The sequence below is a fragment of the Schistocerca nitens genome, chromosome 1 (assembly GCF_023898315.1).
Source record: "Schistocerca nitens isolate TAMUIC-IGC-003100 chromosome 1, iqSchNite1.1, whole genome shotgun sequence".
NCBI lineage: Eukaryota > Metazoa > Arthropoda > Insecta > Orthoptera > Acrididae > Schistocerca > Schistocerca nitens.
In genome coordinates this window covers 115806580-115831936 of record NC_064614.1, presented here as the reverse complement: position 1 = coordinate 115831936, position 25357 = coordinate 115806580, and the positions used below count along the sequence as shown (strand labels likewise).

Genomic DNA, 25357 nt, shown 5'->3' with positions numbered 1-25357 from the left:
GGTTAAATTTCGCTTCTGTAGCACGTCATCTTCGTGGTGTAACAATTTTAACGGCCAGTAGTATATGCAGAAGATAAGAAATGAAAATGTCATGGAGAAAACACATGAGGAAAGATTTAGTGGAAAAGATTAAAATTCTACGGACATTTGAAGAAAATAGAGAAGCTGAGGCTGCCTAGGGGTATGCACAAGATGTAGGTAGGGGGTAGGAGGCCAAAGAGGTGGGAAGAAGCACATGAAAGAGACAGCAACACTGGGCCAGAGTAGTGACACAGAGGTGGTGGAAATGATGGAGAGGCCTGTATTGCAGGCAAACCCACTAGTGGTGGGAAACTGTACAAGCTGAATGTCGACTTATTCTTTCACCCCTGGCACTGTTTGTCAATGTGGAAAATGTCAAGTTGCACTACAGTTCACAGTTTATGTTAAACTGTAGGACCCCTATAACTGGCCAAGTAAACCAATCAGAATTTTGGAAAAAGGCAACATATACTGCCTCCAATATGAGCATGTCTAGTAAAGCAGTCTGGTGTTCAAACTGACTTTCATGTTAATGACAGCTTTCCTTTTATATTATCCTCCACCGCACCCTGTACAGTGGCTTGCAGGATACATATGTGAACACACATTTTATGGGCTTCATAAACATGACACATGGTTTGTTAAAGAAATATCTGTTTGAGATACATACAGTATAATATTTTTTATGAAACTGTTTATGGTTTAGTGAAAATCACTTTGGTATTTATCCAATTATTCTACATGTGGAGACTAGTACAACATAAAATAAAAGTTTCTAACCCCCTGACATTTGCACTTAATGAATCAGTAAAAGCAGACAACTTTGTACCTGAGGTAGACATTATAAAAGTCTTAAATATTGCTTCAGGCTCTTTATGTTAGATTTCATCAAAATGAAATGAACTGGTGATCACTAAACTATGTCACTTTTCTTGAAACTGTCACAGTGACAGAAATTACTTCCCACAAAGCTACAGAGTATTTTGAATTGTGACAAGTTAATGGGCTGAGCCTTGTTTCAGTGTCTGCAGCTGGATTCAATTGAAGGTACAGAATGTGAATAACCGAACAAAGATTGTAGCAGATGGTGAACTCAACACTTCAATCTCATTTTTCAAAAGATGAGTCACTATTATTGTAGTAACTTGGTAACAGATACTAACAGTACATCACAACACCCAAAGCTATCTGTGGGCAGTATCTTGACTTAACTGTCTCAGATAAACAATTACCTTCATTTTATCATCTTCAAGGCACCTATTAATGTGATGCGGTCCTAACAGGTACTGTACTTAATGATCTTTAATGCAATTTAGTATGAACATATCATTTGTGCCATTATGTACGATGGCAGTAAATTGCTTGCAGTAAATTACTTTCAGCAACAGTGATTGATAAAAGAGTACACAAATTAAATTTAAATGGGTTGGCTACCCTGTTGTTCTCCAGAGTCACATTATAATAAGTGTATATTGCGTAAAAGTATGAAAAGTAACAAAAAGTACAACATATATGCAATTACAACAAATTTTCCATACTGCTCTAATAAACCACAATAGCAGTCTCACACTTTTCACACCACCTCTCTAACAGTAACTGTACCATTCAGTGTCCAATTTTCTGGCAGCAAGAAAGAGACTAACTAACAGAACTTCCTTTAGTTTCTGCGGCCATCTCGGTCCCTGCTCCAGCTGCCAGATGTTCCACCCTCTCTGTTGTACCTTCTTTCTTTGCTTCTTTCCCAGTCACGCTCTCTTTCTCTACCCCTCTCTCTTTCCCTGTCCCTGTCCCGTTCTCTGTCTCTAGGCTGCTCACTGTGTTTTGTAACTCCTCGCTCTTCAGTGTTCTTTCTGCCACCTTCACTGTCCCCAGCGTCCTTCTTCTTAGAAACACTGCCACGATCTACACGTTCTGTGGAAACTTCCCCAGGATGAGCATCCTTTGGCCGAGCTGTACCAACATCAGCCGCTTCCTCATTCATCTTTGCTGCCCGCTTCACAGTACTTAGAGCTCGTTCGAGAGCCCTAATTTTTTCCTCCAACTGCTGTCGTTTGGTTTTAGCAGGTACATTTTCTGCATCACTTGCACTGCTGCTCTCTGACTTTGCTGTCTTCTTTTTCCGAGACTTCTTTGTTTTACTGCTTGCTCGAGTTTCGTCTTCAGAGTCACTTGCTGAGGTTGAACCTTCCTCTGAGCTGGAACTACTGTTCTGCACCTTAGCCTTCTTTCGTTTTTTCTTCTTCTTCTTTTTCTTCTGCTTCATCTTTTCCTTTTTCTCTGTAATTAATAATTGTCAGTTAATCTACAGGTATAGTTTTCTACAGCCTCTAAAGGCATTTTCAGTAAGATGTGACATCTCCTTAAAATGAAAAATTAACACTTTGATATTTGATAATATATAGTAATATTGTCATTACTTCATTAAAGATTTGAATTCATAATCAACATACACGTGACAGCACAAAAAGTGGCGGGTACAGCACTGCTCATAAAAGTAAAGGGTGATATGTACTTGTGTGTGTAACTGAGGGAGTTGTTACAACTTACTGACACTCAGCTCACAGCACCCACAATCTAAAAACACACAAGGAAATCTGCTCCCTACCATTCCTAGGATTTCAGATGCATAAAAGGTGCTTGAAGTCGACAAAGGGAGTCACGTGAGGAGCGACAATAAGAAATGCCTGAATACTGCAACAGTTAGTATAGTGACTTCAACATTCAGTTGTGTAGCCGACAGAATGATAACACAACATCAGAATGGTAAGATTCCAATCCAAACCGACTTTCAGCAATTAATTTTTTTTTGTTTTAGTGCATCAATTTGTTTAATCTACAGAAAATTAACAGAATGAACAGTTCATGATTCTAAATAATAGTTTTTTTGCCCCTCAAAAGACACAGCATATGGTTTCTATACACTTAAAACTACATCCAATGGCCTTCCACCTCAATGCCCATCTGCAACCTGCAAGGAATAGAGTCCGAAAGATAAATGAGGAATTTCTCACTTCCTCCCAGGCCACTACGGCAACACTGCGAAAGTTGTCATCGAATTTCATAGCATGGTCAACTCTGTCTCCATCCTATGTTTTTAATGGGGTAGAGGTATGGCACATAAGGAGACCAATCAAGAAGAGACATCACATTTTCTATTTTGCAACCACCTCTGCATCATAACTGATATGTATAGCAGACTGTTCCTGCTGGAAACAGTTTAATTCCTCATGATACAGTTGTCTCATTGTTGATATCCTAACAGTACCCATAAAAGAAGTATATTGAACAACATTAAGTCAGACATCTATCCTGTGAATACATCCGGCCCCAAATTGACATGGGACATGCGCCCCACAAGATTACTCACAGATACATTTGGGTTCAAAACGGACGCCATCCAGCCTACACACTGGACCATCATTCAACATGGAAAAAACTGATTCCTTTGAAATTATTACATTCTGACAGTCATGATAAATACATTCCTCATCAAAGCTGATTGGTAAAGTCAATGATCATCACGCAACTTCCCTTTGATGGCTGCACATTTATCTTTGTAGTCCAATTTCCAAAAGGCAGCTCCAAACCATGTCAACCAACCTGGGAAATGCTGTGGTATATTTATACTGTACGACATTTTAAAAAAATTGGCATGATGTGCTTACAAGTTCATCATCTTGGACTAGTAGTGTTACATACCAACATCCAAATCCCACAAGCCTACTGATTCTCCGTTATCATCATATCATTTTCTCCATGGTTCTACAGTGCACTTTGGAATGTCATATTGTGCCCCAGCCTCCAATGCCGCCAAATACACTTCCTCCACAATAGCAATGACACAGTCACTAATAGCCTATTGATGACGCATGGCTTATGAATAAAGCCGGTGGACTCAAATTGTGTGCTGTCACTGGCTAACACAGAATGAATAATGTGATGACAGACGTAACTCAACATGTTCTTTTGTCAGTCAAAGCAGCAGAATACTGCCACCACATATGGGGGTATTGTCTAAAGTGAAGAATGACATTCTCCTTTGGGTAAGGTGATCCTACAAGGATGTTTGCCAGTTTAAACTTTTTAAATGTGTGCACACAGGGTTTAGGTCATTAGACATTACTTCTAGAAAAAATTGAGGTCAACAGTCATCATGTTTGAGTGCTTTACTATGTTCAACAGCAGAGGCAGGTTGTGCAGTGATTAGAGCAATAATTTACTGACCAGAAAATTGAGAGTTCAAATCCCCTCATTTACATTATGCTTTTTTATTTTTCACTTTGCTAATGTAAAGGTTTTCACTGAAACTGAAGATTAGTTACACTTTTGTTATAATTACAGCATTAAATAATAAATATAGTAAGGAAAATTCTGGCAGAGCATAAATAATTTATGAGAAAAGAGACCACTCACCTAACAGCAGAAGTACTGAGTTGTTGACAGGCACACACAAAACTGAGTGAAAACCTATTAGCTTTCAGAAGAAGTCATTTGATGGGCTAGAGTGGAGACACACTCTCACTCTCTCTCTCTCTCTCTCTCTCTCTCTCTCTCTCTCCACCCCTCGACACACTATCAATTGTGTGTCTAGCAGGCACAATGTAAGAGCACAGATATGTGTGTGGGGGGGGGCGGCATGCATGTGTAGGTGCACCATGCACTCTAGCCCATCCAAGGGTTTCTTTCGAAAGCTAGCAAGTTCTCACTCTCTTTTGTGTGTGCCTGTCAATGCCTCAATGCTTCTCCTCTTTGATGTAGGTTAGAAGCAGTAGTTGCATGGACGCGAATGTGAGAGCACCTAACAACATCACCAGCCTACACTGAAAAATCCCAAAGCCCTCAGTGAAAATGTAACTCTGACAATGGTTCTGACTGAATTCAAACAAATTAACTGTTAACGAAATATCATAATGAAGCTATATTCTTTGTAAAAACCTGAATTTAGTGGTTTCATATTGGACATCCCAATTTAATGTCTGATGATGTTATCCAAAGTATATTGTAATGTTTGTAGACAATATATGGATTATATACACAAAAGGCATCAAATACTGAAGAGAAACAGAAGTTGCAATGTTACATTTCCTTCTAACAGGAAACATACAAGGAAAAGAGAAAACCATTTATCACCATAATCAAGGCAATATTCCCACCAAGTAAGACGTTAACAACAAACATATTAAATATTCATTAATTAATCCATATCTCGCCCAACAAACACTACAGTGTTTTGCAAAATTTATGGGAGAATATAACAACACAGGTAAGAATAAAACAATATGCAGTTTGCAGGTTCGGGAAGAGACTGCCTGAACAAAAATATACAACAACATGAGTTACAAATTATCTAATTTTTGGAAAGCTAAGGTTAATAAACTATAAGAGTTACTTTTTAGTGGTCCCATCAGTCTCTTAAAGCACACTGAAATTGATAGGTCATTAGGTGTAGCTCTCCTTGGCAGATTTCAGTTGTACGATCATAATAAAACCACAGTATTTGTGCTGCTCCTGGTGTGTGGCCTGAATGATTTTGATATGATTTACCCTTCTGCTAGACTTTGATGGATTTAATTTTTTTTAATATTGGAATTTTTTTTGCAGATTTCGGGCAATCACGTGCACATGGGCTAACAGCAAATGTCGCTGCCAGTTTTATCATAGTCACATTCACAAGTGAGATCAGAAGTGTCACATGCACTGTGTGTGTGGAAAATTGCCTGCATATCATCTGAATAGAGGGGTGCTTTTCAAGCAGTACTTGTCTCTTATGGCAAGGAAAAAAATTTTTTTGCAACTAAACATGGAATTTTTCTTCTGTCCCTTTACATAGAAAGCCTACAGCTTGACCATTCAGTTACAGTGATGAACAGCACAAATTTCCCTGTTAAGGGTCTATTTAGTGTATTCATAACATATAACAATAATATGAAAAGGATAGTTTGCTACTCACCACATAGAGAAAGCTTTGAGTCATAGACAGGCACAAAGAAAAGAATGCTACAAATGTATAAACTTTCAGATAAAGTCTTTCCTCAGGAGTAGAACTTGGACACACACACACAACAAAAACTGAGGCTGGCTGTGACTCTCTCTGAAATGAGCAGCAATCTGCTGGGGCAGGTGATGGGTGGTAAGGAGGTGGCATAGAGTGGGGGATGGGAGAGGTGGGAGGTGAGGGTGGGGGAAGATGCTAGTGCTGCCTGTGGGAAGAAACCAGAAGCCACAGGCTATCATTAAAGTGAAGCAATTCCTGTTGGGTGGCATGTTCAGCAACTGGGCAGCCCAGCTGTCTCCTGGCAACAGTCTGTCGGTGGTCGTTCAAGCGGACATACAGCTTGTTAGTAGTCATTCCCATGTTGAATGTGGCACAGTGGTTGTAGCTAAGTTCGTAGAACACATGCCTGCTTTCACAGCTGGCCCTGACTTTGGTGTGTTCGGAGACGCCAGTGTCAGAATTGGAGTAGGTGGTAGAGGGCAAGACACGTCGCACAGGCCTTGATCTGGGTCTATCGCAGGGATATGAACTATGAGGCAAGGCATTGGGAGTAGAAGTGCGGTAGGCCAGCACAATAATAATTAACAGGTTTGGTGGGTGGCGGAATACCAATGTGGGACGGGCAGGATGTTAGATATTGAAACCCTGGCAGAAAATTACTAAATTGCTCCAGTCCTGGGTGGCACTGAGTCACAAGAGAAGTGCACCTTTGTTGTCAGACTATGGGGATGGTGAGAGTGGTGAGAGAAGGCATGCGAGATCTGTTTCTGGACAGGGTTGGGAAGGAAATTTCAGTCTGCGAAGATGTCAGTGAAACCACTACTGGTATACTTGGAGAGGGCCTGCTCATCACTACAGATGAAATGACCATGGCAACTAGGCTGTATGGAAGGAACTTCTTGGTGTAGAATGGGCAGCAGCTCTTGAAGTAGAGGTGTTGGTGGTTAGTAGGTTTGATGTGGGCTGAGGAGGATCAGGTTAAGTAAATAGGGGAGAAGGTGTTGAGGCTCTGGAGGAATGTGGACAGGGTGTCCTCACCCTCGTCCAGATCATAAAGATGTTATCAGCAAATCTAAACCAAGTGATAGGTTTAGGACAATGGACGGTAAGGAAGGATTCCCCTAGATGGCCCTGGATTTTCCATTGCTAGCAACAGGGTTCTTTATTTGTAGAAAATCTATTGTGTCTTCTTGGGATACATCTAGAATACAGAAAGAACCATTTTTGCTAATATTTAAAGCAATCATTTATCTTCCTCAAATTCTCAACATAATCTAGAAAAGACCTATTGCATATCATTTGTGCCATTACTGCACTGGACGTTGATTCTGGCTGTGATTTTTCTCCCATCTTTTTTGTGCTGTCAAGTGTACAATGTATGTTCTAATGGAACTGTGAAATCCCATTAAAGGAGAATCACAAGGTAGGACAACAAAAAAAATGGAGTGGTGTCAATGGACAAGGAAAAGTTAGTTGGGGTGTGTGCGTTTCACATGTGAAATAATAGTGTAGGTGGGATTGGGGAAGGGGGGGGGGCAATCACTATGAAGAAACTGATTTATATAAAGGCAAGTGCAAAAGTAAAAATTCTTATGCTAGTATTCTGGTGGTACACACATTGCATACAGTAAAATCTTGTCGTACTAAGACATCATGGGACACACCTTTTTTTGGATTTTTAGCTTCCTGCCCAGATTCCTTGTCTGATTCTGATGTAAGTTTTGGTGCACAACCTTCTGAATAAAGTTTTCTTGTCTCTGTATCAAGTTTTTCAGAATCTTTAGGTGGTTTGTAGTCTGCAACATGATCCACTCTAATCGTGCGGCCAAGTATCTAAAAAACAAAACAAACATAACCAACTATGGAACAAATTCCAAATGACTGGACCAAAGGAAACATGAGGTAGTTGATTCTAAACTTTAGTCTTTCAAAAATAATAATTTCCTGTCCTAGAGCTTTTGGTGAAGGTTAGGCTTGATAGGAAGGATAAATGGCTGTAAGAATGAGTGAAGAAAGAGACACTGAAAAGAACAAAGTTTAAATGATGGTAGTGTAATTCGCAAAAGCTAATACAAAAATATGTAATCATCTGTTAAGTTTAGTAATATAAAACTGTTATAGGAGGAAAACAGTAGGCCAGAAACCAATGACCTCCTCCCAAGGACTAGCACATGAAAGAATAAATTGTACTTTCTTCCAAGACCTTTGGAATCTACGAGTCTGACAAAAAAACATTTTTCGTGAAATTTGTTACCATTTCTTTACATCACCCCTGAAAATGATGATAGTAATAAAATATCTCTGTGCTAAATTGTCTGTATTATCTGTTTCTCTTGTTTTGAGAACTGGTTTTACAATATGTATTTTAATCTGCATGAAAATTTTGCACAGTTAAAAGACAGGTTATGCAGATGATCATTACTTTAAGTATCAATGCTAGCAGATGTTCATTTTGCAGACATATTTTGTAGTATATAACACATTGAATGCATTTATATAGTGACCAGTACACTGTAATTACTTTTTAGCTGTACAGTCACTGAATGAAGTAGTACCAGGAGACACAGTCCAGTTGTATTACCTATAAGACTTACAAAGTTCCAAAAAGCATTTGTACATTGTCTGTGAAGAGCAAGGTCTGTTGCATAGAGTTGCAGAAGGCAGAGTAGTGATCATAAAACAGTGACACTTCTCACAGCCACCAGGATCTCAATACACAGATGGACTGCACGTGGTGAACTCGCTGTAGTTGGGATCTTGGGTTTTCCCTGAAGCAATAGTCACTGGAGTGGAATATACAGCAAGATATTGGGGGGGGGGGGGGGGGGGGCACATATGCATGCTGATGGCAGGGTGGTGGTGAAGGCAGCAGTAGTAGTAAATGTCACTTTCTCTGCTGAACACCATCATATGCACTACACCACTCCACTATGATGGCCATCCAGCCTGGATGCCTACTGAACATTCTCGCACCAACTGTAACGTCAAGCAAGAACCCTAGAGTTCTTTGCACACACTGATGAGAGCAGCCGCCGGCCATGTAGAATTTCAGTATTACTCTAGCTGTTCATCTGCATGTTTCATTAAGCACACAAGAACAAAGTGATAACCATTTCTGATGAACTTTCCATAATAAGTTTGGTTAATTATTAAATGTTCGAACTAAACACTCTAATTGTGGTAACCTTTCAAGGGTGAATATTTTACATAAGGTCTTGGTGATTGCCTCTCCAGTATTTTTAAACTTCATCTTGTGGACAAACAGAAAATTGGATAATATGTAAACGATCATTAAATATATCAACTATCAGAAACAGGCAAATGGGCTGGCATAGTCTACATGAAAGCATTTCCAAAGCTGTGTGAGTGTGAAAACTGACTGGAAAGCCAATTGATTTTCAGCATAAAACCGCCCAGGAACTAGACTTTTTGCCCTGTTGCTATTATTCACTATTAATACTAGCAGTACTGATACTAGTTCTTAGTTAGTGTTAATATTCCAAATGGCCTTAGACATATCCAAATGATGTTTCAATTCATCTTTCCTCTTCTCTTACTACCATTACTAGAACTATTTATAATATTATACATGCCATTATTGAAGTCACTATGATATAAGAATTACTGTATATGTAAAATTTGGTCCAGTGTATGAGGGGCCTTGAAGGCTCTAATTTGATCAGCTTCAGTAAATAATGATTGCACGTGGCACTGAAAGAATGAATATAACACGAAGTCATTTTGAATCTTTTTCGGGCATTCTTTGAGGATGAACCAAAGACACAGAACATCACAGTGAGGCAACACCATGACCAGAGTGAAGCACACTGAACTATCCTCCACCAAGTTTTCGGAAGTTGAAAGAAAGGGGGGATGTGACATGATGGTGTGTAAGGAATTTACAACATTACAACTGTTAGCATTTAGCAGTTGTAGCCAGAAACAATATTATTTCTGAGTACAGTTTGCTAACACTTTATATACATCATCTCTTGATGGTGTTTCATAAGTAAGTGATATAGTCTGTAAAATTTAGTTCAGGATCCACCTTCATGTGTTTTAGTACAGTAAACTTTCAAAGAATGACAGAGGTTTCAGAGATGAACATTTTACAGAAAGATTATGTTAATTTCAGTGGTATGTACCATTCACTTCACACTCAAAACAGAAACTGTGTAGCAATGAGCAAGGAAATACCACCCCAACTCGGCAGTTGGATAAGCAATGGCAGTTGAATATACAATGAAGTTCTTGGTTGGTCTTAAATGTATTAAAATAACAGCCAAAATACTAACTTGTTTTTTCCATGAATCAGATTGCTCTGATTAAATATAGAGCCAAATTCTGAAAAGTTACGATGGATGCACATAACATGCATCAAAACATTTGGAGATTTGCCCATTATCTACGATAGATTTTCTGAATTTACCTTGAAGTTTTAATTTTTATGGCAAAAAGTGCATGAAGTATGGCAAAGTGTGGTTAAATAAGGGGTGAACGTAAACATTATACTAAGCTACAGGTCAATCAAGCACCACAATCAAGATTTCGGGGAGGGGGGCAAGGGATTCAATATCACACTTTAGCCACATGCCTACCCATCCACATTTCAAATTCAAAGATTCAGTAACAGATTAATTCACACTTTGCAGATTTTACTTTATTTGTATGATTATCTGAAATTATAATTTAAAATATATATAAGGAACTACCTGTTGTAGGTCCAAACACTGGAAAACAACTATCCATGGACACAATATTATGGAAAGGATAATTACTACTGACGATATAGCAGAGCTGCTGAGCCACAGATAGACAAAACGAAAAGACTGTCACATGATAAACTTTCCAACAATAGGCCTTTGTCAAAAATAAACAAAGGCCCTGTTGGTTGAAAGCTTATTGTGTGACATTCTTCTCGTCGTGCCACTCTGCGACTCAGCATCTCCGCTATAAGCTGAGTAGCAACTATCCTTACATAATATTGTTACATTCCATCCCCGATTTTCCATTATACATTTATATAAGCACACCAAGATTGCTTCGCAGAGTAATTTGCACTTTACACTTTGTATATAAAGGGCTCCTAGTATAACTTGAAACACTCATCTATCTGTTCACAGGAGATTACAGACCTTTCTGTCTGCTATCCATATTTTGTAATGTAAAAGAGAGCAACATAAACAATTATTGGAGTAATGTTTACTGAAACTGTAAAAAATGGAATTATACAAACAAACAAAAAAAGGCACCTTATTATATTATCCTCCTGAGATTTCAGAAACGTTACAAAGTATGATGCAAGTAGGACTGCTTCTCTATTGTCAAAATTCTAGGACTCTCATATGGCAGGGGATTTATGACCTCAGCAGTTGAGTCCCATAGTGCTCAGAGCCATTTGAACTATCATATGACTTAAGGTATTTGCCATTATAGTTAGAGAACACACACAAAATTATTTACACCAATCTTTAATCTTTTTTTGAGATACATGCATACATTTATACTCTGTGCATATGGCAGGCACTATTACAAAAAGAAACTCGGTGGCTCTTTAGCATACAAAACATTACACAGAGTCTCTCATTTCAAAACAACTCCAGAATGACTTCCCAAATGTGACACCTAAAACAGTACACTTTGGTACCACAGGGAGCACTGAGTAACTTGCCACAGTCTCTCTATGTATTCTCTGTCTCTTTGGATGTACACTACCAAGTTAATTAGCAGTCACTGTAATGATTTGCACTCTGATTGGAAACAGTTTTACAAATATAAAATTTCTGAAGTACTGCTTGTTGGCTTTTGTCTCAGGATCTTTAACAGAGGTTCATTAAACAATTTTGCTGATGAAGGATATGTTCCCGTAAACACCCTGACCGCAACCCTTGCCCTTTCCAGCTCACATTCCACTTTCATATATATGCTTTTTATCACCACAAATCACCTGCATAGTCCTTTCCCTTTCTCTGCTTCTCTTTTATTCCTCTTTCTCCCTCCTCCAGCACAGCTTCCCAATGCTGCACCTAGTAGCCCACCATTCTGTCCTCGCCACATCCCTGCACACACCCACAGGCCTTTCTGTAACCCCCACTACCCTCCACAGCCAAGATTATGGATGGCATTGACTTCTCATGACTGACATTAAAAAGTTGTAAATGACATTGCAGTTGCCTTTAACTGTAAAAGTTATTAACTGTACTGTTGCAATATCTTCCATAAACATGTTAGATGATTTTTCCATTTTGCCACTACTACAGCACAGTTACACTACTTGATAACGACCATGTAGGCTGAAATTGCAAAACTGCAACTAAATAACTTTTACAGTCAAAGGTGACTATGATGCTACTTACAAAATGCTACTCACTGCAGTCGAGCTTCAGTGTCCACCGATGAGACTGCCCATATGTTTGTGTATGTTTTTTTCTAAATCTGATGAAGAACTTTGTCTGACAGCTTAGTCTATTGTTAAATGTGCTTGTGTGCTGCTCAATGCCCTTCTGTGTGGTGAGCAGCAATCTACTGTAATTCATATTGTTGAATGCTTGATAATATGAATAGTTGTGGAAAAAGTATCAAAATAAAAATTCAGCCATGATAGTAAATAATTTAGGAGCAAAGCAAACCACTCAGTGAATAGCAGAAGTGTTAAGTCATTGACAGGCACACACAAAAAGCAGAAACAAAACTTCCTAGCTTTCAGAATAAAGCCTTTATCAAGCTAGAGTATAATCACATGAGTGCGACAGTGCGCCCGCACACATGCGCGCGCCCGCCTGCGCACACACACACACACACACACACACACACACTGCGTGTCCAGCAATCACAGTGTAAGTATTACTGGTGAGAAAAAAGAGAAAGAAAAATATCTAGCTTTCAGAATAAAGCCTTTATCAAGATAGAGTATAATCACATGAGTGCGCACGCACGCACACACACACACACACACGCACACACACACACACACACACACAGTGATTATACTCTACCTTGATAAAGGCTTTATTCTGAAAGCTTTCTTTCTCTTTTTTTCTCACTGGTAATACCTACATATTGTGTGTGTGTGTGTGTGTGTGTGTGTGTGTGTGTGTGTGTGTGTGTGTGCGCGCGCCTGTGTACACACTAGCTTAATAAAAGATTTATTCAAAAACCTAGCAACTTTTCTTTCTCCTTGGTGTGTGTCTGTCGATGACTCAATGCTCCTACTACTTGGTAAGTGGTCTCTTTTATTTGCATTTTACAATAACTCTCCTACTACAGACATGACAGCAACATGTATATAAGCATCCTTGAAGTATGCAAAAGGTGATGCTCATGGGTGCAGGAGAACGCAGAAGAATGTTACGTACAGTATGACAAGGTAAAAAATGGGACACAATGTATATTATTGACAATATCAAATGAAACCTGATATATCTATACAGATACATCAACTACATAGCAAAACAGATATCATATAACATGCACACAGAGGAAAGGGGATAATGAAGGAAAGCAGTAAACTATTTAACAGAATGGTGGACAAAAATGATAAGTATCATCTGAGCCTGACAGCAGTCTTTTCAAGGAAACTTTTTGATGTATTCCTGTATAAACAAATTTGAATAGAAGCAAAATCAATATCAAAAGAATGTGTGATATTACAAACTTGAAGAATATTGATTACTAAAATTTTCATATAAGTAAAACTTCAAAATGTGTTTCATTGTATAATTTGTCATCTAAATTTGTGGATGGAAAACAAAGTTCTTGGCCTGGTTCCAAACAACCTGCAGCCCAGTTCTCTCCCCTTGTCCATCCAGTTGCAGTGAAGTGTTTACAACTTTCTTCTCTTCTGTGCGTAAAACTGTGATACATAAAGTTCAATGTTCATTTGTTGGTGAACTTTTTTGGCCATAAAATGATTATGCTCTGTATGATCATGCAGCAACTTTTTGTATCATTGTTTTCTCAATAAATTAAATTTACTAAAATAAGTCTGATTCCTTACCTTAATACCATTTAAATTGTCAACAGCTAGGATAGTGCTCCTTTGGTCTTCATAGCAGAGGAAGCAGAAACCTTTTGATTTGCCAGAAGCCTTATCTCTGACTAAATTTATATTAACTACTTCTCCATATCTACAAAATAAAATCAAAATTTGAAGGACACTAGGATATTTCAGTAGTTGTTTTGGGATCAGAGTAAAAATATTAAGTTTGTGGAAGCATTAGAATACCTTCAAATTATACAAAATTGTAACACTGTAATTTGTTTTTACACCACCACAAAGCAGCACAGACTTTTGGCCACTCATATGATAAAATTTTTTATAATTAATACACACTTTCCCTTGTCAAAGTAGGGCTCCTTCTCTCAACTACCACAAGAAAAATAGTGATGAAAAAAAGTAAGACGTCTGCACCACGCACCACCACAGCTACCTCCAGACAGTGATATTATCTGTTATAACTCAAAGCAATAAAAGTCAGGAACAAACAATTCAAAGAAGAAAACTGAGTAAAAGGAAAATTCTAGTGGATAAATGCATTTCAATAGTGCAAGATACGGGGAGTACATTACATTCTTCTTTCTGGTGAATTTTACTTGATTGCTACCATAAAGGGTTGTGGGAAGTGAAGGAAACAGCTCCACCCAACACACTGTCTTACACAGAAAATATTTAGATAATATATATGAATGGTACGAGATACGTCAACTGACCCTAAACAATAAAAGGTGTGAGGTGCTCCACATGAATACTTAAAAAAACTGTAAAAGTTTGCTTACACAGTAAATAACACAAATTTAAAGGTTACAGATTCAACTAAATACTTAGGGATAACAACTGCAAACTACTTATGTTGGAACCTTCCAATAAAAAAATGCTGTGGCAAATGAAAACCAAAGATTGCATTTTATTGGTAGAGCACTTAGGAGACTCAAAAATTTACTAAAGAGACTGCTTAGACTATGCATGTCCATCCTCTTCTGGAATACTGTTACATGGTAAGGATGGGATTGGCGAAGGATATCGAAGAAGTTCAAAACAGCTCATTTTGTTTTGTATTATTGCAAAATAGGGGAGAGTGTGTGTCATGGATACAAAAAGTGAGTTGGGGTGGTAAATCTTAAAATAAAGACTTTTTACAAAATATATCTAAAAACAAAGATGATGGGACTTACCAAACGAAAGCGCTGGCACGTCGATAGACACACAAACAAACACAAACATACACACAAAATTCTAGCTTTCGCAACCAACGGTTGCCTCGTCAGGAAAGAGGGAAGGAGAGGGAAAGACGAAAGGATTTGGGTTTTAAGGGAGAGGGTAAGGAGTCATTCCAATCCCGGGAGCGGAAAGACTTACCTTAGGGGGAAAAAAGGACGGGTATACACTCGCACACACACACACATATCCATCCACACATATACAGACACAAGCAGACATATTCAAAGGCAAAGAGTTTGGGCAGAGATGTCAGTCGAGGCGGAAGTGCAGAGGCAAAGATGTCGTTGAATGACAGGTGAGGTATGAGTGGCGGCAACTTGAAATTAGCGAAGATTGAGGCCTGGTGGATAACGGGAAGAGAGGATATATTGAAGGGCAAGTTCCCATCTCCGGAGTTCGGATAGGTTGGTGTTAGTGGGAAGTATCCAGATAACCCGGACGGTGTAACACTGTGCCAAGATGTGCTGGCCGTGCACCAAGGCATGTTTAGCCACAGGGTGATCCTCATTACCAACAAACACTGACTGCCTGTGTCCATTCATGCGAATGGACAGTTGTTGCTGGTCATTCCCACATAGAATGCGTCACAGTGTAGGCAGGTCAGTTGGTAAATCACGTGGGTGCTTTCACACGTGGCTCTGCCTTTGATCGTGTACACCTTCCGGGTTACAGGACTGGAGTAGGTGGTGGTGGGAGGGTGCATGGGACAGGTTTTACACCGGGGACGGTTACAAGGGTAGGAGCCAGAGGGTAAGGAAGATGGTTTGGGGATTTCATAGGGATGAACTAAGAGGTTACGAAGATTAGGTGGACGGCGGAAAGACACTCTTGGTGGAGTGGGGAGGATTTCATGAAGGATGGATCTCATTTCAGGGCAGGATTTGAGGAAGTTGTATCCCTGCTGGAGAGCCACATTCAGAGTCTGATCCAGTCCCAGAAAGTATCCTGTCACAAGTGGGGCACTTTTGTGGTTCTTCTGTGGAGGTGTAAAACCTGTCCCATGCACCCTCCCACCACCATCTACTCCAGTCCTGTAACCCGGAAGGTGCACACGATCAAAGGCAGAGTCACGTGTGAAAGCACCCACGCGATCTACCAACTGACCTGCCTACACTGTGACGCATTCTATGTGGGAATGACCAGCAACAAACTGTCCATTCGCATGAATGGACACAGGCAGACAGTGTTTGTTGGTAATGAGGATCACGCTGTGGCTAAACATGGCTTGGTGCACGGCCAGCACATCTTGGCACAGTGTTACACCGTCCGGGTTATCTGGATACTTCCCACTAACACCAACCTATCCGAACTCCAGAGATGGGAACTTGCTCTTCAATATATCCTCTCTTCCCGTTATCCACCAGGCCTCAATCTCCGCTAATTTCAAGTTGCCGCCACTCATACCTCACCTGTCATTCAACAACATCTTTGTCTCTGCACTTCCGCCTCGACTGACATTTCTGCCCAAACTCTTTGCCTCTGTATATGTCGCCTTGTGTCTGGATATGTGTGTGTGTACGAGTGTATACCCGTCCTTTTTTCCCCCTAAGGTAAGTCTTTCCGCTCCCGGGATTGGAATGACTCCTTACCCTCTCCCTTAAAACCCAAATCCTTTCGTCTTTCCCTCTCCTTCCCTCTTTCCTGACGAGGCAACCGTTGGTTGCGAAAGCTAGAATTTTGTGTGTATGTTTGTGTTTGTTTGTGTGTCTATCGACGTGCCAGCGCTTTCGTTTGGTAAGTCACATCATCTTTGTTTTTAGATATATTTTTCCCATGTGGAATGTTTCCTTCTATTATATTCATATCATAGACTTTTTACAAAATTACAATCACCAACTGCATCCTCTGAATGCCAAAATATTTTGTTGATTTTCACCTATGTGGGGAGAAATGACAATTGTAATAAAATAAGAGAAATCAGAGCTCACACGAAAAGAATTAGATGCTCATTTTTCCCACATGCTACTCAAGAGTGGAACTTTTGATAAATAGTTTGAAAACGGTTTCGTAACTCTTCTACCATACACATTAATTGTGAATTGCAGAGTGATTGTGTAGATGTAGATGTAGATGCAAATGTGAGGAATGGTTTGATAGGAACATCTGTAACTTTCTCATGCAATGTTGGTGCTACACACGTGCTTTTACTTCATACTAACCTTGGATGGAAGTAGAAGTGACTAGTAATCCATTTTCAATGGAGTGACATATGAGACTGCAATGGGGCTGGAATTGCTCATCACTTATTCAAAAACAAACAAACCGACAAATAACACAATATCTCTATATTGCTAAACATAGGACTTTTTTTGGAGCTGTAGGAATGGCAGTGGCTGAACACATGAAATAATGACTTGAAATCTTTTGACTTCTGCTGGTTCATAATTAAGGAGCTTAATGATAAAAAAGTTTGGCAAATAGTAATTTACACGATTTTCACCGTAAAGTGAAGTATGATGTGAACATGAGGGATGGCAGTGGCTATTGCAGAACTTTAAAGTATGGTCAGATTGGTAATGGCATTTTCATGTCCACATATAGCCAGAATCTTTGGACACGCAAAGTATTTGAGAAAACAACAGACACAACATATGGTAGATAATGTATAAATGTGAATATGGTTGCAATGGAGGGTGAAGTTTAAACCAAGCTCTCATGACTCAAAGTAACCACTATATGTTGCAATAAATGACAAAAAGCAAGAAGCAAACTTATAAACTTTCAGTTTCACCACTAAAATTACATCACCTGTTTTCTCACTTCTTATTGACTATGAGAAAAGATACAACACTGGCAACCTACATGCAATAGAGGAAAAGCATTCAGGCTGACACTGCCCCTATTTGCAACATTAGTACAGCATTCAAAACTTAATGCACAAGGTTCCAACTGCACTATAATCTTATAAAAAAAGCTGAAATACTGGCTACTGAAAATCAATCACACACTGGAATTTTTAATTGACAGTATCAAAATGTGTATGATCTATAGAAAATACAATTGGTTTGTTAACTGTAATTCATGTCAAAATTTGAGATAATACAACAAAAATTAACTTACTCTGAAACACTTACTGTGAAAATACACATATTACATCTCCTTCTGTCAAGTCATAAGGCAGACCACCAACAAAAATCCATGCACTGTCTTTGTATTGATCATGCCATGATGATTTCAAGTTACCTCGCTTCAATTCTAACTCACTCAACTTCTTTATATTCTTAACATTCCTAGAAAGAAGCATATGTAATTTAATAGTACCAACTTTACACACACTAAAAACAAAATATCTTTAAAATAGATATTCAACATTACAAACAATACACACATCACAAAAAGCAATCATCTGGCTTCAGTTTTGAAGATTAATTTGTAAACAAATCTTCACCTAATATAAGTGATGATAGAAAAGTTTCCATTTGAGGGCATTGATGCACCGTAAATGCAGTGTATTTTGACTCTGATGTGACTATATAAGCACCGACACACAAGCAAGGTATTGGTACGGTATTTGTGTCTGTCTGACATGCATGTGGTAAATTCAGAAACCTGAACTATGGTGACATTATTACCAATACGGCCGGACAGACAAATGTGCTGTTGTTATTTTGTCGGCTGCCGAAGGACAAACAGTGGTAGACAACCATCAGAATGAAGACTGTATGGGGCAGCTTGTTTGTCCAAAACAACGTTGTGGAATGGTGCACCAAGTTCCGTGCTGTTTGCAATTCAACACAGGATGCCGTTCAATCTGAGAGCCCAGCAGAAGTCACGCCAACCCAAGTGGGAGACACTTGAGCACCACCATACAGTCCTGATCTCTCCCCATGCAATTATCAAGCCTTCAGTCCCTCAAAAAAGGTCTTGAAGGGTTTATGATTCCTGTCAGAGGAGGATGTGCATTCTTCATGTAGCAGAACATGGTGTTTAACCAAACGAGTATTTTCAACCTGGTGCGTTGGTGGTATGATAGCCTCAATGCTCATGGCAATTCTGTGTGATGGGCATAGCGATTTTGCACTGTACGGCCTTCGAAGAACAGAAACTTTTTGAGTGCGCCTTATGTCACACCAAATATACTAAAATATTATTCATTAGAGCCAGATAAATTTATTGATTCAATATGATGATAACTGCAAAGGTACGGAAACCTTTAACTGAAATTTAGTAAAAACAGGTTACCAAACTCGAAGTCAGCCACCAAAGACAGGGTTCTTTGATGTACCCGCCATTCGGCACCAGACAAACACGTAGGTTACTAGGTTACTGAATGCTGCAGTAAAGAAACAAAAATTCCACCATAGGCAAGTTTTTGAGTGCAAAATCAGAACTATAGCTGCCCAGGCAAGAGCAAACACAGTTCCATTTTGTTCACAGTGCATAGTTTAGGCTTTTTCTCATATACTTACGTGAAGAAATCATCAGTATCAGTGTTTAGTGGTATTTATTACCTTTTTTCTAACTGGTTACATATTTTTTGACAATTAGTGTATCATGAACCTGACTTTCTAGTGTAGTGATTGCCAGAAGCATAATACCACCAGAACTTACATTACATTTACAGGTTGCTTGGGTTAATGTTATATTCCTTGTTGAAAAGACAAACATAGTTTAAAGAAGGACAGAGAGTGTGCCTGTTGTTTATGGATGTAGCATGAACTGGTCACTGGTTGGTAGCTACACAGACCATAGTCAAAAGGCTTCAGGCTGTATGCCCTGGGCTGCGATGGCACTGTGGCACCTGTGGCCTTTACTGTGTTTGGGATCCCTTATGTTAGAGTCGTTTCTGATACACTCGACCTGGCCAGTCCACATTTTCGTAAGTATGACTGATGAACAGTAGCTGGAGTGTGAATATCTGGGCACAAGTTGAAAGTGGATACTAGCTACACGGTTGTCCCCGTACATATTAAAAGAGATTAGAGGTCTTGTCCACTGCTAAAACTACATCTAAGCCAGAGCGGGAAGCTGCGTTAAGAGGTTATCTTTGTTTCCTACAGGAGGCTGCTGAATTGATGAAGACAACTAGCCTTGTGCAGCATCATTCTCAAAACTTGATCATGGCCCTCTAGTTTGGATCCAATTGGAAGTCTTGATCCGAATGCTCAGAAATTTCTCAGCCTCTGCTATCAAGCAGAGAATTGTAAGATTCCTCCGCTTCAGGCATGTACGACACACAGGAAGTGGTTACGAGCTTAGAAGAATACATGTGGCATTTACATGCGGATTTTTTTGGACAGAGAAATACCTCCACAGGCCCAATAAATTATTCTGCTACAGTATTGTCTAGGTGCAATCTTTCTACAGACAGCAGCATCATCATCTGTGAATAGCCTCAGTGAGTTTCCAGTATTATCCACCAAGTCATTAATATATATTGTCAATGGTAACAAAAATTTAATACCGTTTTGAGACACTGCCAAAATTATCTTTACATCTTCCAATTGCATTCTATCTACAGTGCAATCTGAGTTTTGCAGTGTTTCAGTTTGCACAATCCACGCATGAGCATAAAACATGTTCCTTAATTCTACGACAGGCTGGTGTTGTGACTCGCCGATCATTCAAAGCGCCGCCGCGCAATTACGCGCGTCCTCTACATGCGGCGCTGTCTGCCAGCCATGCAGCAGCTGCGCCACCTAAGCGGCCAGCCGAGCAGCGGCCGCTAGACTAGGGCTCAGTGCTCATTCGAATGCTAACGTGTACACATGTCTTGCTTGTCAACTTCCTCTGTGACTTATATGTGTTGTGTCATTCTGAAATATATTTGTTAAACTTTACGTTATAACAGCTGGCATCTGCAACATAAATCTATAATTATACAGCTCTGTCTGACGATCCTTCTCGAAAATGAAATGACCTTTTTTCCAGTTTCTGGGTATCCTTCATTGCTTCAGTGACCTCTGACAAACTGTCACTGGAAGTTGAGCCAATTCTTTCAAATAATCTTTTTAGAATCACAAGAGCATCTCATCTGGTTCTGGTGTCTTCCTGCTGTTAAGGAATTTTAGTTGGTTTCTTATTCCACAATAACTTATCTCTATATCTGCCATTTTGGCACTTATGTAATGATAGAAAAGAGGAACAGTATTACAATCCTCCAGTGAAACAAATCTGGAACACCGAATTCAGTATTTCACCCTTCATGTTGAGCATACTGTATCAATTTTCATGTGCATCCAACTCCAGACAGGAGAGGAGGTAGACTAGACAACCCAATGTGAAACTGTTTCAACACTGAAGGCCATCCTCTAATCAGTAAGTGACCATATAGGATATCTCGGCTGAACAACAGATAATTCAAAAGGAAGTGGAGAACATGCAAGATGTTATTCAGTTGTACAAAACTCCTTGGTTTTCTATGTTCTTCATACAGAAGAAAGATGACACATGGCACTCCTGCATCGATAACCTGATCACTGATTTTATTTATGACCAAAACTTCTTCGGAGGTTTGGTCAGGTCAGCTGGCAAAATATTACTTTCAAATTCACTGAATGCTTCTCACACTGCTCTCCACATGCTCATTTTGGCTTTGTTCATCTTCTGTTTGTGAATTAGACTTTCCTTAAATCTGTGATAAAGATCTCTCTGCTTTCCTAGCAACTTTCTAACATGACTACCAACCACAGTGCGTCTCTCCCATTCCTCACAACTTTCCTCAGTCTCAGGCATATTACACAACGCTTCTGAGCTTCACCTATTTGTACAGCACATTTGTTTTTAGAGATAAATATTTGATGGTGGATACTCAAGATAGCCCACAGTTCGTACCCAGCCACTCTTGCTAAGGAAAAACATTTCCCATTCCTCCGTAACATTCCTAATAATACCCATAGTTATCAATGCTATCACAGCTGTATGATCACTAACATCATTCCCAGCTAAACGATTTTAGAATTTCAACACTCTTAATTGCTATGTGATCTAAGATGTTGCCCTCATAAGTCAATTGTCCAATTCTCTGCTGAAGTAATTTTCAGATGAGGCATTCGCAACAACCCATATGAATACCAGTCTGTGGCACCTGTTTTAATTGTATGACTCTCCCATCCTATAGCTGACAAATTGAAATCTCCAACATACACTCCTGGAAATGGAAAAAAGAACACATTGACACCGGTGTGTCAGACCCACCATACTTGCTCCGGACACTGCGAGAGGGCTGTACAAGCAATGATCACACGCACGGCACAGCGGACACACCAGGAACCGCGGTGTTGGCCGTCGAATGGCGCTAGCTGCGCAGCATTTGTGCACCGCCGCCGTCAGTGTCAGCCAGTTTGCCGTGGCATACGGAGCTCCATCGCAGTCTTTAACACTGGTAGCATGCCGCGACAGCGTGGACGTGAACCGTATGTGCAGTTGACGGACTTTGAGCGAGGGCGTATAGTGGGCATGCGGGAGGCCGGGTGGACGTACCGCCGAATTGCTCAAAACGTGGGGTGTGAGGTCTCCACAGTACATCGATGTTGTCGCCAGTGGTCGGCGGAAGGTGCACGTGCCCGTCGACCTGGGACCGGACCGCAGCGACGCACGGATGCACACCAAGACCGTAGGATCCTACGCAGTGCCGTAGGGGACCGCACCGCCACTTCCCAGCAAATTAGGGACACTGTTGCTCCTGGGGTATCGGCGAGGCCCATTCGCAACCGTCTCCATGAAGCTGGGCTACGGTCCCGCACACCGTTAGGCCGTCTTCCGCTCACGCCCCAACATCGTGCAGCCCGCCTCCAGTGGTGTGGCGACAGGCGTGAATGGAGGGACGAATGGAGACGTGTCGTCTTCAGCGATGAGAGTCGCTTCTGCCTTGGTGCCAATGATGGTCGTATGCGTGTTTGGCGCCGTGCAGGTGAGCGCCACAATCAGGACTGCATACGACCGAGGCACACAGGGCCAACACCCGGGCATCATGGTGTGGGGAGCGATCTCCAACACTGGCCGTACACCACTGGTGATCGTCGAGGGGACACTGAATAGTGCACGGTACATCCAAACCGTCATCGAACCCATCGTTCTACCATTCCTAGACCGGCAAGGGAACTTGCTGTTCCAACAGGACAATGCACGTCCGCATGTATCCCGTGCCACCCAACGTGCTCTAGAAGGTGTAAGTCAACTACCCTGGCCAACAAGATCTCCGGATCTGTCCCCCATTGAGCATGTTTGGGACTGGATGAAGCGTCGTCTCACGCGGTCTGCACGTCCAGCACGAACGCTGGTCCAACTGAGGCGCCAGGTGGAAATGGCATGGAAAGCCGTTCCACAGGACTACATCCAGCATCTCTACGATCGTCTCCATGGGAGAATAGCAGCCTGCATTGCTGCGAAAGGTGGATATACACTGTACTAGTGCCGACATTGTGCATGCTCTGTTGCCTGTGTCTATGTGACTGTGGTTCTGTCAGTGTGATCATGTGATGTACCTGACCCCAGGAATGTGTCAATAAAGTTTCCCCTTCCTGGGACAATGAATTCACGGTGTTCTTATTTCAATTTCCAGGAGTGTATTACACTGAATTATCAAGAAACTTACATTTATATGTTCCAAGTTTTCTTTGAAGTGATCTCCCACTTTGGCCCCTCAGGCAGGTAGTGTCTAAAGGCGTCCAATTAGCATGTTTAACCCACCTCTGATGTTTACTTTCACCCAAATTATTTCACATTTGGATTTTGTTATAATCTCACAAGATTCTGTAATGTTCTTTATGACAGTAAATATGCCACCATCTGATGTCTATCCTACCTTTACAATACGTATTCCAATCAGAGTTCAGTATAATTTTAATTTAATTTTACCCATATTCAATACACTGCAAGTATGAATTTAAGAAAAAAAAAACCTTCAAATTCTTAAACTAACATCAAACCTTTTCATGACAGGAACATGCATCTATTAAGACAAATTACACCTGCTCCAAAATGCATCACGTACTTAATAAAAGACAAAAAGTTGTGACCGGAGGTGTTTTTTTAAATTATTTTTTAACATTTTTGTCTGTGATCTTTCCATAGATGATACAGTACATAATTCATGTTTGACTATATGAAGGATTACCTGAAAACAAAAGCGATGTGCACACCATACGTAGTCTGGTATTCGAATAGTCACTAAATTTATGTAATGCATGCCTCACTTACTGAGGGAGCCCCACAGTTCTCCTTCTGATAGAGGATGAAAAATTCTCATCCAAGATCAACTCAGAACCATCTCACCCTTTGGTTTAGACCTTCCATTCAGCTCCAAACCTGAGGAGCTTGATCGATTCTGGGTAAAAAGATACAAATAGTAAACTATGCATCCAGCCTGTTTGCAAGGCTAGCAGTCTTTACCATGGTAATTAACAGTCTAAACTCTAAAGGGACTGAGTGTAAGTGCCATTTGTGAGGACATTAACTACTATTAGCAGCTGGTTGCACCCACTGCATTCAACAGCTGCTGGCAAAGTCTTCTCTATGTCTGAGACAAGATCTTCTCCCAGGTAGACTGAATGCACAGCTGTCTTCTTCCTCATGCCTCTTCCTAAGGCGATTCTATTGCCCCGCTAATGTTGATGCTTCCAATGATCAACATAACCACTTTCTGCATTGTCCGTACTTGGCAGGAAAATCAGCCATTAGTCCAACCAACAAGATATCCCATGCTGGATCAGATGTGTTACCAGCTCTGAGCAGCAGCTCGTACCTGTTGCTAAAGTGTAAGGAAGCTAGCTGTGCAACCAGTTCCCATATTTTTCCGGTAATCCAGATATCACTGACTATGGGTGTCAACAGGAATACAAACAAATGCTCCAACCCTGGTACTGCTGATCCCTCCAAAAAAACAACTTAGAAGTACACCTCTTGTCACTCAGTATTATTCTGGTCTTGATTAGGCTCTGACTTCCTAAAACAATGCCCTGAAATGAGGTCCCTTCTGTCAGACATTCTGCCCATCACACCTTTTCATCGTTCTCCCAATCTTCACAATATCCTTGTTACACTAAATGTTCCTTCTGCACCCATTTCCCTACCCGGTGGTGCCTACCCCTGTGACCATCCCCACTGTAAGACTTGCCCTATGCACCCTCCTACCATCAACTATACGTGCCCGGTAATTGGCAAACCACATACTATTACAACAT

General features: G+C 40.4%; 1 protein-coding gene across 2 annotated transcripts in view; it reads right to left on the bottom strand.

The window, feature by feature from the left end:
• Window positions 1-1472: 1472 nt before the first annotated feature.
• The window catches only part of LOC126242159 (RNA-binding motif protein, X-linked 2-like), a 41297-nt gene continuing 17412 nt past the window's right edge, over window positions 1473-25357 (bottom strand). The window contains exons 2-5 of one of the 2 annotated variants that reach the window (XM_049948066.1): window positions 18308-18463; window positions 14013-14142; window positions 7681-7849; window positions 1473-2298 (exon numbers count right to left, since the gene is read on the bottom strand). In XM_049948066.1, coding sequence (XP_049804023.1) covers window positions 1679-2298; window positions 7681-7849; window positions 14013-14142; window positions 18308-18463 — 1075 coding nt within the window. In that variant the 3' untranslated portion in view covers window positions 1473-1678. Of the gene's footprint in view, window positions 2299-7680; window positions 7850-14012; window positions 14143-18293; window positions 18464-25357 lie in introns of those variants that run through there. The other variant, XM_049948067.1, reaches the window with a different exon arrangement.